This window comes from Herpailurus yagouaroundi, unplaced genomic scaffold (assembly GCF_014898765.1).
Source record: "Herpailurus yagouaroundi ecotype Mexico unplaced genomic scaffold, PumYag 28, whole genome shotgun sequence".
Classification (NCBI taxonomy): domain Eukaryota; kingdom Metazoa; phylum Chordata; class Mammalia; order Carnivora; family Felidae; genus Herpailurus; species Herpailurus yagouaroundi.
This window is the reverse complement of record NW_024412376.1, coordinates 42,962,933-42,977,259: the sequence shown is the minus strand read 5'-3', so window position 1 is coordinate 42,977,259 and position 14,327 is coordinate 42,962,933. Positions and strand designations below refer to the sequence as shown.

Sequence of the window (14,327 nt, the reverse complement as noted above, 5' to 3'; positions counted from 1 at the left end):
CCCCATCCTTTCAGCTACTCAGTCAAAAGTCTTAGAGTCATTCATGGCCCCCCCCCCCATATCCCACATTCAATTCATCAGCATATCCTGTGCCTCCAAAATACATCCAGAATCCAACCACCTTTACTGCCTTCATTACCATCCTGCTCTTCAAAAGACACTGGTAAGAAAATGAAGACAAGCTACAGACTGGTAGAAAATATTTACAAAGCATATATCTATGAAGGACTTGTATCCAGAATATATAAAGCTCACAAAGCAAGCTTTTCATAAGAAAACAAACCACCTCCGTTTAAAACAAAGAAAAAAAGGCAAAAGATTTTACACTTCACCAAAGAAGACATGTATAGCAAGTAAACACATGAAAAATATTAATGCTCAACATTATTAGTAGCTGGGAAATGTAAATTAAATTAAAACCACAATGAGATACCACTAGATACATATTAGAATGACTAAAATTATAAAGACTGACAATGCCAAGTGCTGATGAGATGTGGAGCACTGGAACTCTCAGACACTGCTGGCTGAGATGTAAAATGGTAAAACCACTTGGGAAGATAGTTTGGCAATTTCTGAAAAAGTTCAACATACACCTGTGGTCCAAGAAGAGTGCTTGTATATTGACAGAAATGGTCCACCTCAGAAGCTATTTATAGATGATTTATAACTATATGTTGGTAATTCTTGCCTTGGTTGAAAGATGCTAAAACATACACCACCAGATGATCCCAACATTCCATTCGTAAGTATTCCCAAGAGAAATGAAAGTGCACATTCACTTAAAGTTTTGTACACACTGTTCATAGCCCCAAAGTGGGAAATGCCCAACGTCCACCCACAGGTAAATGGATAAACAAACTATAGTATATCCATAAAAAAATAATACTCAGCAATAAAAGGACTGAACTATTGATACATAGAGTATAGATGACTCTCAAAATAATCACGCTGAATAAAGGAAACCAGAAAAGAAAAAGGTGTACACACTGTATAACTCCAGTGTATAAAAGTCTAGAAGACACAAACTAATCTACAGGGACAGAAAACGGACCAGTGGTTGCCTAAGGAAGAGGAGCACTAAGAAGGGCAGGAGGGAGGGATTACCAAGGGACACAGGAGAGTTTTGAGGGTGATGGATACATTCATTATCTTGATTGTGGTCATGGTATCACAGGCGTACACAGACATCAAAACATTAAGTTGTTTAGATGTATGCAGTTTATTGTAATATCCACAATAGCTCAATAAACCTATTTTTAAAAAGAATATAGCAGGCACTTAATACACTTAATAAATATTTTCAGAATAAATAAAGCAGATGAAAATAAAAACAAATGCTAAGAAAGCGAAATCTTAAGAATGAATTGAAGTAGAAATATATTTATTTTTTGAAGTAGGAATCCCTTATATTCTCCCTCATTCAATAGTATTCTTTGCTAAATGAGAAATTGGAAGTGGAAAAGGAGGAATAAGCTACCACCAAGTCCTTCAGTATGAAGTTGTGGTACCTTTCACCCGGAGGAGCCACCTCTGTGTAGCCCCTGAAATGGATGACTGCTGTCCCAAAACGCAAGCACTCCGCCCCAGTCCCCCAGCACTTGCATAATCTCTTTGAACTCACCTTAGAAACCCTGGCTCATTTCTCCTTTTTACATAGCCTTCACTTGCCATTAAATGTATATGGACCCAGGGCCCCTGGGTGGCTCAGTCGGTTAAGCATCTGACTTGGGCTCAGGTCATGATCTCACGGTTTGTGAGTTTGAGCCCCATGTCGGGCTCTGTGCTGACAGCTCAGAGCCTGGAGCCTGCTTCAGATTCTGTGTCTCCCCTTCTCTCTTCCCCTCCCACACTCATGCTCTGTCTCTGTCTCTCAATAATAAATAAACATTAAAAATAAACTTTTTAAAAATGTATATGGACCCTTTTTCCACAAATGTACTTTGCTACAATTTTTTTAAATGTTTATTTATTTTTGAGAGAGAAAGAGCACGATCAGGGGAAGAGCAGAAAGAGAGGGAGACACAGAATCCAAAGCAGGCTCCAGGCTCTGAACTATCAGCACAGAGCCTGATGTGGGGCTTGAACTCACAAACTGTGAGACCATGACGTGAGCCAAAGTCAGACGCGTAACCGACTGAGCCACCCAGGCACCCCAGCTACAAACTTTTTAAGAACGAAGGAATGGCCATAGAGCTGTTGTTGGCTCATTAGTCTTAGATGAAAAGTACCTTTCCTTGGATTGCTTCTTTTGTCTCTCAATTTCTCACCGAGGTAGAAAACTCACTATCTCTATTTCATTCATCTCCCTTGCTCTTCTCTTTGAAATCCTCACTTTCACTCATCATCATTAATTTTAGCACCATCCTAATTTATGAATCTACCTACACTTCTTTCATAAGCTGCTATAGTTATGCATTCTCTGTGATATGACTTCATTATAAAATTTAAAAATAAAATAAAATATAAAACAAAAGCACGGCATTTAGCCCTATGACTCACCTCATTTCCACCAACTGCCTTGGTTAAAATCACTGCAGAAGACACAGGGGGAGGCATGCAGCCTACTGTCTGCAAGCTGGAAAATCAAAGAAAATGCAATTATCAGTAGGGTTTTTTTTTTTTTCAATTATAAACAGCAATGCTCAAACTTTCAGCTCATAAAAAAACATATTCGCGATCATGTGCTTCTTGAATTCAAACAGTAGCAAATTCTAGTACCTATTCTAAATTTAGTTTTTACTAAATTATGAGTCTACTCCCCAGATCATGACAAGAAATCTATTCTCTTAGTTTAGAATAGAAAACACATTGTAAAACTAGGAGTAGTAAATCTAAATACCAAAGATATAAAACATTACTTACCATCTAAAGGATGGATATACATCCCAGATGGATAGAATATACATTCTAGACATGGTGAGCAGCAGCTCACTAAAAGTAGAAAGTTCATACAGGGAGGGAATAGAGGACATGGAATGCCTGATTTAAACATATTTTAAGTCCAGATTACAGATATTTCTACTCCCTTTCGTAAGAATTTATCATCTAAGCTTCATGCAATGAATTTATATTACCTCTGAAATAAGAAAAAAAGAAAAAGTTTTAATTTATTTTGACTGAAAACACAAGAGCACACATTTTTCATAGAATTTCCAGCTCAATTCATATCTTTTAAGGTCTATTTTCCCAAGTGATGCTTAAGTGGTCTTTCCTATTATCGATTCCCAGTCTCTGAGCCTTTCTTATGACCATCACTATTATCATCACTGATACTTACCAAGCATTTACCATTTGTAGCAGATACTACTCTAGACACTTTTCTCATTGATTCCTTGCAAGTATTTAAGATAAATTCTCTTAGTGGGGGCCTCAACTCATTCTCTCTTTACTCACCTAGATTCAGACTTATGCCCCTTCTACTAGTAACAGTGGTAACCTTAAAAAGTAACAGGTGATCTCTTACTCACCAAATACAGTATCCTCTTCCCCATATTCATTCTCGTTCCCTTCTTGCTTTTCAAAATATTCTATTCTTTTGGTTGCCATAGTACTTCATCCTTCTAATTTATCTCCTTTCTTTTAAACCAGCCCCTTCTGACTTTTTGCTGACTCTCTTGCATTCTTTTTAATCTCATTTTCAAATCTGAATCTATATGAATATATACAATTTTACATTTCTAGCCCTAACCACCATTCCCCAAATTGTAGCTGCCTGTGACTGCCACCTCTAACTGAACATGTCTAATAGTTTCTAAAACGTCAATTTCATCTCTGAATTTACTTATTTCTGTCAATGGGATAGTTTTTTGTTGTTGTTGTTGTTGTTGTTGTTGTTGTTTTTCCTAATGATCCAATTTGAAACTTTGGAGTTACATGTGGCTCCACCTGCTTCTCATAAATCAATATATTACCACAACCAACTTTCTATTCTTTTCCATGACTATTGCCATCATCCCCCTTCAGATGTTTTTTTTCCCCAACTTTGGATTTTTGTAAATGCCTACTGAATGTTCTCTCTACCTCCACTCTTTCCCTTTTACATAGCAAGGTAAAGAGGACGTGCTCAAAATATTTATTGCAATGACTGAAACATGGCCCTGAGGTAAGAGTCTACAGCTCCCGCAAGTTAGCAACATACTGTGTACTCTCAAACTAGGGTGGGGAACGCAGAAAAAGTGAGCTAGGAAAAGCTTTCTGTAAGGGAGTTAGGCTAAGTGTAAACTCCTTTAAGCTCAATATCATGAGGTGATAATTGTATCTTAGCTTCCTAAGACTGCAAGCCCAACTCTAATAACACCCAGTATGATGCTATCAGATTAATCTTTCTTACTGACCATGTTTTAGTACGTTATTCTCTTGTTTAGTGCATTTCAGAACTTCCCATCATCTACAGATGCAGCCCCAACTCCTCTGCCTTCTGTAACGTGGCTGTAAGGAAATTTTTTATTCTTGTCTCCCACTATGTTTTATTTTTGAATTCTCTACTTTAGGAATTCACAACCTTTGCTGAACCTCTTACCTTTTAACCTATTACATTACTTATCTAACAAATCATATGCTGCCCCACTGTGGTTGATTACTATTTTATATCTCTCACATACCCGACTACCCTGGACATTCCCTGAACACAAGGAAAATGAGTTAATATCTTCCTATTCCTTGAGTGCCCTTTTCATGGGAAACTCTCAGTAACTATTGGTTCTTAATATGCATCATAAAAAAAAATTTTAAGATATGCATCATACTTTGCTGCTCTAAAATGATGTCATGATACTTATGTGGCACTTTATGCTTTTCACTGAAAATTTTATGTTCATTCTCTCAAACTCAATCTGGCCAAGACAGCGGTCTTGATTTCCCCTTCTTATACTACTCTGTTTCTCCTCAGCTAAGTAAATGATGCCACCAATTATTCAGTGGCTCACACCCAAAACCCAGAAGTCATCCTTGATTCCTCCCTGTCCTTCTCTCTCTACATCCTATCCACCCAGAGGTTCTGAGAGCTCTAATTTACAATACACTCTCCAATGTCTGTTTCTCTCTACCGCACTGCTACCTTACCAGACTAGCCTCCAAACTGGTCTCCTACCTTTCTCTCAGCCCCTCTACTATCTATTCTCTATGCAGCAGCCAGAGCACTACTTTGAAAATATAAATCAGACCACAACACACCCTCATTTAAATCCCACCAAGAGCTTCCTGCTGCATGCAGAAAAATACTTGAATGCTTTCACCAAGGACCTATAAGTCTCTGTGGGACCTGACTCCTGCTTACCTTACCAACTCCAAGTCCTATTATTCTTCCTCTGTATCTCCAGGATCTGGCCATCCTCGTCATTTTCCTGACCCTAGAACATACCAGGCTTGTTCCTGTCTTAGAGCCTTTGCACATTCTACTTCCTTTGCCTAAAACATTCTGCCCCGAGAACTCTGCCATCTAAATTCATCACTGGACTACCTACCCAACCACTTTTAACTGTATCACACTGTGTTTTACTTCCCATCACTGATCTCTATCTTGGTCATCTACTTACTTGTTTATTGTCAATCAACCTAAGTCTTCCCAATGTGCAAAACTAACTTGCACTTTCCCATTTTTGTTCACTATTCTTTCTCCAACACCTATTATAACGCCTGGTACATAGTGGGAACTAAACAAGTGACTTGAATAAATGAATAAGTGATCTCAATTGAGATCCTCAACATTATTATCAAGCAGACAGTGAAAGTATAACTATCCTCACTATTTATAGGCAGGAAAATTGAGGTTCACGACTATTACATGACTTCTTCAGTTAGGGATGGGGTCAGAAAGCAACCTCCAGACTCCAAGTTCAGTATTTTAACTATTATACCATGCTACTACATTGTAGTTAGTTTTAAACCACTTCAAATAATTTTTTAAATTCATTAAATCCTTTGAATAAACATGATGGCATTTTTATGGAAGAAAAGTGTCTAATAACAATCTATTGTTAATTCAACTGTCATAGCAAACATAAACAGAACAAGTAAAAAGGTAAATGTTTGCTCCTTATATATTTTTTTTCTTTCCTGTACTTCTAAAATACTTATATTCAGCCACTATCTGCCTACATTTGGCAAGATATAGAATATACAAGTTAAAGTGCCCAACTGATGGCCTACATTATACACATACACACATATCTTACATCTTCTAGTTCCTTCCATCTTTCTCCCAACACAGCTCTTTAAAACTTCCAGAACAGTATCCATCCCAGAACCTTAAGATTAAACACTTTAAGATTGTGTTATAATTAAGAGTACACTTACTTTGATGATCACTGGGTAATATATAGAATTGTCAAATCACTGGATACGTAGGTGGCTCAGTCGTTAAGTGTTTAACTCTTAATTTTGGCTTAGATCATGATTTCACAGTTCATGAGTTCGAGCCCCACAATGGGCTCCACGCTGACAATGTGGAGCCTACTTGATATCCTCTCTCTCCCTCTCTCTGCCCCTGCCTCTCTCTCTCAAAATAAATAAATAAACTTTAATTGTCAAATCACTATACTGTATACCTGAAACTAATATCACACTGTAGGTTAAATATACTGAAACTACAATTTTTTTTAATGTTTATTTATTTTTGAGAGAGAGACAGAATGCGAGCAGAGGAGGTGCAGAGAGAGAGGGAGACACGGAATCTGAAGCAGGCTCCAGGCTCTGAGCTGTCAGCATAGAGCCCAAGGTGGGGCTCGAACCCACAAACAGAGAAATCATGACCTAAGCCAAAGTCAGACGCTCAACAGAGTGAGCCACCCAGGCACCGTGAAATTACAATTTAAAACAATTTACTAATAAAACCCTTAGAAATCAGAAAGAAAAAAAAAGATTGTGTTATAAAATTCTTTGATGAACCTTCTTGATGAACACTATCATTTTAAAGGATAATAATTTTTAGGGGTACCTGGGTGGTTCAGTTGGCATGACTTCATGAGTTCAAGTCCCAGCTCCAGCACTGTACTGGCAGCATGGAGCTTGCTTGGGATTCTCTCTCTTCCTCTCTCTCTGCCCCTCCCCTATTTGTGCTGTCTCTGTCTCTCTCAAAATAAATAACTTAAAAAATTTTTTCAGGGATAATAATTTTTAAAGTGTTCTTTTTTCCTTATAAGATACCACACATAAGCCCTTTTGTATATAGTTGCCACAGAAACAATAACGTCACTACAGATGCCTCATTAAAAGTGGGCCCTTCAAAATATTTAAACGTACCCTTTCAAAAGCCACTCATTGATGGGTGTGATTGATAAAAGCTGAAGAAAAAGCCATATTGTTGCTGGGAAGAATGCAAGCGTAAAGATCTGGATGAAAAGGTGCAGTTTTATATGCACCAAAGCACTGGTCAGCTCCTGCAAAAATGAAAGACACAAAATAGCAAAGGTAAGAATATTATTTTTCCCAAGAAAGGCTGCTACTAAAATAACATCAAATAAATGAGTTTTTAATTTGGAATTATTTCAGAGCTAAAATTTTTACCTCTAAGCATGAATAGACAGACTTACGGAAAAAAAAAGAAGTATTTTTATATAAAATTTCTGAAATATTCTAATTTCTTTGAATATATAATATACCCCAACGATTCAGATTTGTAAAATTCTGGACCAAAACTGAGCTAAGTACCTGTACAGTAGTATAGACCTGAGGACTGTTGACACTATAAACAAATAGGCATGTAACTACTTAAGGACCTATCTCATTTTAATGAAATGATTAATCTCTAGCAAGGCCTCACTTTGCCAAGATGTTACCAAATCTACACACAAATCATAATTTTTAAAAATGTTTTTCCCAGTAATATTCTATAATTCAAAATGGCTTTTTCCCCAAAATCAACTTTCTGGATTTCCTTGCCAATGCTTACAGAACAGCAGCAATGTGCCATGCTCTGAGCCTGTCACTTTATGTATGTTATCTCATTTAATCCTCACCACAGCCCCCATTAGATATTATTATCCTATTTTACTGAGGAGGAGATTGAGGCTGAGAGCTACTGAACAATGAGGCTCCTAATCAAACTCATTTCTGGTATGCTAGCAAACCCCTCTCTTCTTCCATCATGTCACACTACTACCCCAGAGGGAAGAAATTCACACTAAACACGACATATCAGGCACGTTATATGCCTCACAGCTGAAAACAGATAATGAGGTCAACTTTGGGGTTCAAATAGGTACAAATTCAAAGGCCTTTGCCTTTGAATTTCTTTGAGCTATGTGGTTATTCTGTTGAAATAAAACAAACTCAGAAAGCAGTGGAAAAAGTAGTACAGTCCTATAAAACATGCAAGAAGTCATTAAAGCACCTCAAAGATGCCAGAGATTCCCCTGTTATAAACATAGCACTGTAATGCCTACCCTAGTTCAAGTGAGACATTCAAGAGATCCTTGGCCTCAGAGACATTAACCAAAGCTCATCAGTTTAATGGACAGGACTCATTTCCCGTGTGAAGACACACAACAGTGCCAGTGTAGTCACAGAACATCCCAAATGACATATCTAAGGAATTTCTGGCAAATGGAAAACACCGGGCAGACCAGAAGCCACACCAGGTCCATGGATCAGATCGAAGATTAAAGGAGCCATCCTAATACAGTATCAGAATTTTTAAAGTTCCACCCCAGAGAAAACTTGAGCACCAGCAGTGCCAAGAATTCTCAGCAGTTCTGAAACCAAATGCCACTGAGATATACTCAGAGGTATTTGATGAATGCCAAATAAATAAGATTCTAATTTTTTAATAGAAACAAGATGATCTGCCAGAATGCAATAATTAAATCATTTGCATATACTTCAGGTAGGAATATGAAACAGAAAAACTTTTCTGAAAAGTAATTTGGGAACATATATCAAGGACTACAATACAATTCGCATTCTTGAACCCCCAAAATGTTATGTCTAGGTACTTGATCTAAGGATATAATAAGTGGTACAAGCATTTATATGCAGAATTGATCACGACAGCATCATCTATTATAGTAAAATCAGGAAACGAGTTAAAAGTCCAAAAACGGATGAATAATTAAATAAATTAAGGTACAACCAGACTGTTATAAGATTAAAAACCATGTTAAAACTGTGTTGACAAGCATGTGGGAACACAAGGTCCTTCCTGACTTAACCGATAGGAATATAAATTGGCACAATCTAAGGACAGCAATCTGGCAACTCATTCCTTCAGTCAACAAATACCGAGAGCCCAGCACTGTTCTAGGTACTTGGAGTATCTGTCACAACTTCCACTGCATGTATCATGTGACTTAGCAATTTCACTTCCAGGAAGTAATCCTTCATATTTTCTCCCAAATGTGGGAACATGGGCAATTTTTAGGTTATCCTTTGCAGCAAAACCTAAATGTCCATAAATAGAGGACTAGTAAAATATAGCATGACACATTCATACAACGGAATGCTTTCCAGCATACAAAAAGAAACAAGGAGTTCTCTACATGTTGATATGAAACAGTCTCCAAGATATGTTTTCTGAGTAAAACAAGACAGGGTGGCAAGCAGTACAAAATACCTCAGCTTGAAGGGGTGCAATACACATATGTTTTACACAGAAACTATTAACTATGGAAAGATACACAGAAACTATTAACATTAGTTATGTCCACATATCTGATAGAGGGGAGAAAAGAAGACTTCTCATCATGTACACTTTTGTACCGTTTGATTTATGTTCATAAAAGTAAGCAAAATATAAATTTTATTATATATGAAGAAAAATTAAATTAAAATATTAAATTATATAAAAAATTACTATACAGTGTCACATAAGAAAAAAGATTATATATGTGTACATGTACATGATACTATGCAAGTATATGTATATATATATGTATACTTACATATATATAATTTTTTTAAGTATTTCATTTTTAAATATTCTATGTATAAAACATGTTTAGGAAAAAAGGGACCAAAATCACAGAGATGTTAATGCTAGTTATTTTTATTCTTTCTAATCTTTCTACAATAGGTAAATACCAGTTTTATAATCAGAAAAAGTTATAAAAAACAAAATTTAGTTTAAAAATACTAGCCAATCTAATATATGACAATTATAAACAACTGCTATTGCCTCAGGACAATGGAACAATAAAGAATCCAGCAAAATGAATCACAAAGGCCAACAATGTTGGGTCATGAGAGGTCTCTTAACAACAGGGAAATAATAGGCATGAAGTATCCCTAAGATTTTAAGACTATCACAAAAACCCAGGGTTATATATTTTCCATAACTTCTTCATACAAACATAGAGATAAAATAAGGTAACAAGGAAAAGAAAAAACAAGTAAACACTGTAACATCCAAAATAGTATTACTCCATACATACCCATACAGAGTTTAGGGCCACGTACTCAAATAAATGCCATCATGAATAATTGAAAAGTTGATTCTGCATGACATTTTATTTATTCACACGTAATACAGGTCAAATTCCGTTAAAGTAAACTTAAGTAAAGATACTCCAAATATTTATTATACCAGAATTATCACCGACAGTATCGAGAATTGCTTGAAATCAGGCACTCTGAGATGTAGAAATATTTTCATTCACACACCAATTTCCCTTCTAACCCTTATTTGACCTTCATTTGATTCACTTTCTGAGAAATCAGCCTCATAGCTCTAGGCTGGAAACAAGCAGCATGAACGTAAAGTTTAGAAGTTGCTATATTTACTTCTAAGGTAACAGAACTTCAAAAAATAATCTGTTTAGGAAAATAAGGAAAGACCTGTACAATCTGCCCTACTCAGGACCCTTTCCAGGCCCTGAGCATCTTGCCCATCTTTGGTTCTATCCCAGTGCCAAACACAGAGCTTTGTAGCCACAGGCACCTCATAGGTATTTGTTTATATGAGATTGATCCTGCCACGGTCTATTAAGTGACAAATCCTCTGAAACGGTAGCTCCTAATTAGCTAAACATCAAATATATTTCAAATGTGACCTTACTTGACTTGAATACAATAAATTTTCAGAAGACATTTCAACAGATATTTTAAAATCTAGAAATCAACAGTTACAAGACTTAAGATTTAGCATTAAATCTTTTTAGTATTAACACAGAGTTCTTTATGATTTTAATAAATGAGCAAAACAAATTTTAGAATATACATCATTCCATCAATGAATGGGTAATACTACGTGAAATGTTCAATATAAATCAAACTTGAATGGGACCAATGTGAATGCTCTCAAATAAACTCAAGTCAATAATAACTTACTGTCTCCTGCCTGCAAAAACACACTATTCTAATAAGGTTCAAAAATAGTAGTCCCGGCTGAAATAAACTTAAGATTATTAACTAGAAAACAAATAACAACAAGATTGCTACCTGCTAACTTAAAAGCATTGGTTCAGTTGCCCAGGAAATTAGCAGGACTTAGACGGTTTAACACTATACAATGATGCAATCTAAAACATCTTCAACTGAATGGATCTTGAAAATGACAATGTAATACAGTGAAAAGGGGCACTGGTGGAAGAAATGGCTTTGATGGCTACTTAGATACCGTGATAAAGCACAGGATCAAGGCATTTTATCATTAGATCCAAATTAGCTGGAATATTCTGAAGGTTTCCTAGGTGCTTACAGAAGAATTTGGTCCTTAGAGAAATGCTGATAGCTGTGACGTTCTTCCTTCTTAAACTCCTGCATCCCACAAAGTTGGCTGCTTTACAGAATCACATTAAGCAAGAAGCTAAGGAGTGAGAGAATCAAGTCTCTTGCCAGATTTCTCATGGCATAAGTAACAGCTGTAGCCGTTAAGCAGCCACCAGGGGACATAGTTAGAGCAACGTCCCAAGTAGAGGACTTGGGTAAGGCAGCTGCTCACAAAGGGCATTAGCCAAGACCAGCAGAAAGACCTCCAAAGAAGAATAGTCCAGCACCATAGGGGTAGCAAGTATTTTTCTGTATCACTAGGCCCCACATTTGAGAACCAGTAGAATGAAGGTGGTGACAGAAAAAGCCTGTGCCCTGTAAGCACTGATCATAGTCCTTTCATGTCAATGTAATTTGCGAAAACTAGAATTTAACATATTTAGGAAATCTCATCCTATGTCAGTTATTTTCAATAGTAGTGAGACTATTCAGGATTTTTGAGACATAATTTCACAGATACCACACATGGATCCCATCTATCTAAAAATAATGCTCCAATAAAAAGATTTATACCAACCAGATAACTACAGAATACAAAAATTTACTAAAACCGTATTTTTTCCATGTTGCTACTAGGATGGTCCTTGTAACTAAATTTGGTCCTCATTCCAATCATACTTAAAATAAAAAATAAGTAAAGCAAAACATGATGCTGAAACAAAATTTTAACTTATAAAGCTATTTCCAAAAAAAAAAAAAAATCCTTGCATAGTAAGATTTCCCTATCTACATAAGAATAAGCATCTTAGAATAACAACTTTAAAAATCCTAAGTAATTTCTTCAAGAGCAAATAGGTATTTTTTCCTATATTTTTCTTCTCCTTTTTTGTTATAAGCCAAAAGAGAATCATAAATTCTACTTATTCCTCTCTTGAATGTTAAAATGTCTGATTTCTTTAATTCTGGGAGAATTCCATGTTCAGCGACACACTGATCAATAAATAACATTAACTATATATCTTCATGATAAATTGTGACATAGTATGGAAAATCCCAATTTTTTCTTAAAATGCTTATTAATATTTAATAGATATACCAGCAAAAAATATACATTAAAAATACAAATTGGTGGGGCGCCTGGGTGGTTCCATCAGTTAAGCCTCCGACTTTGGCTTAGGTCATAATCTCACTGTTGGTGGGTTCAAGCCACGCATCAGGCTCTGTGCTGACAGCTCAGAGCCTGGAGCCTGCTTCGGATTCTGTGTCTCCTTCTCTCTCTCTCTCTCTGCCCCTCCCCTGCTCATGCTCTGTCTCTCAATAATAAATACATGTTACAAAAAAAATTGTTTTAAATACAAATTGGCTAAAAGTTGTAACAGGCATCACTTGAGCAGCATGAGTCCTGAGAACAAAAGTTATGGAAACCCAACTAAACATCAACTCAAATGTGCCACAGCAGTCACCATCGTATTGACCACCATAATCTGAGGAAGATCTCAAGTGGTTGCTTCATTCAGTGCAGTTGCTGTATTAAAAACATACCCATTATAACCATACCCTCAGGGTCCATGTTGTTCAACTACAAAATTTCTATAATAGGTAGGCTCAAAACACAAGTCCTTTGCTGAAGTCATCTTCTATTGTAGTGAAGCTTTTGGACCATAGTTACATACATCTTTACAAAAGGATTCTGATATTTCAAAATAATAAGCAAAAATTAAATTTTTCTCCCTGCTTTTGATATGCCCCATAGGTGACAGTACCTCTGTTTTTAATGATAGTCCACTGTTAAAGAATATTGTTGCAACAGCAATGTAGGAGACCGTTATTTCTGGCTTCAGTGGTCCTAAAGAGAGAGAAACAAGTTACTGTTAGATAAGAATTTCCAGTAGATAACTTGGTATGAAAGAAGAATCCATTGAGGGAGGGCAAATAGTACTTCAAATCTTAGTGTTACCCTTACTATACCACTGTTCTGAAGAGTTAAGTATTTGCTGTGATGCAGTCTAGCTCCAAAAGAGATTTTCCAGAAGGCAAGGACCATGGCTATCCAGTTCAGCACAGTATCCTCAGACCAGCAGAATAAAAATAAACTGCTCTCATATAGGAGAGCAAATAGGCAACATCCTTCAGTATGATGTCTAATTCTATCTACCACACTATCAGTGCTTATACAACAATCAAAATTCCCCAAACTAGGAAAAAAAAAAAAGAGAGAGAGAGACAGAGAGAGAGAGAGAGAATCAACGGAAGAAGTTCCCTTCTGTTTAGCAAATATTATTTTATTCCTTCTAGGATACCAGAAATAAAAACCTATATTCACGCATACATTCAGTTCAGCCCATGGGTAGTCATTCCACAAAGATGTACTGAGCATTTACTATGTGAATGAAATAATACATACAGAGTAATACAGTAGTAACAATATGTTAAGTTTGCAATTATTATTACACTGTGCCAGGCCCTGGCTATACTGCTGTGAATCAACAGGCCTAATCTTTGCCCTCTGGAAAATCCTCTCTGGAGTTAGGCTGGCATCACCCCAAATGTGTTAACACTATGAGGACAACAGCAGCAACCCTAACTAATATTTACTTCATTTTGTCACCTGTATACAACTCTCTTGAAGACCTAATATATTAGCCAAAGAACAACATGCTTTTATATATATATATATATATATA

The 14,327-nt window shown here is 36.4% G+C and overlaps 1 protein-coding gene across 7 annotated transcripts in view; it reads right to left on the bottom strand.

The window, feature by feature from the left end:
- SLC10A7 (solute carrier family 10 member 7) overlaps window positions 1-14,327 on the bottom strand; it is a 252,728-nt gene that overhangs the window by 230,771 nt on the left and 7,630 nt on the right. For 6 of the 7 annotated variants that reach the window (XM_040472914.1, XM_040472925.1, XM_040472920.1 and 3 more), the window contains exons 2-4: window positions 13,407-13,489; window positions 7,243-7,379; window positions 2,503-2,578 (exon numbers count right to left, since the gene is read on the bottom strand). In XM_040472914.1, coding sequence (XP_040328848.1) covers window positions 2,503-2,578; window positions 7,243-7,379; window positions 13,407-13,489 — 296 coding nt within the window. Of the gene's footprint in view, window positions 1-2,502; window positions 2,579-7,242; window positions 7,380-13,406; window positions 13,490-14,327 lie in introns of those variants that run through there. The other variant, XM_040472932.1, reaches the window with a different exon arrangement.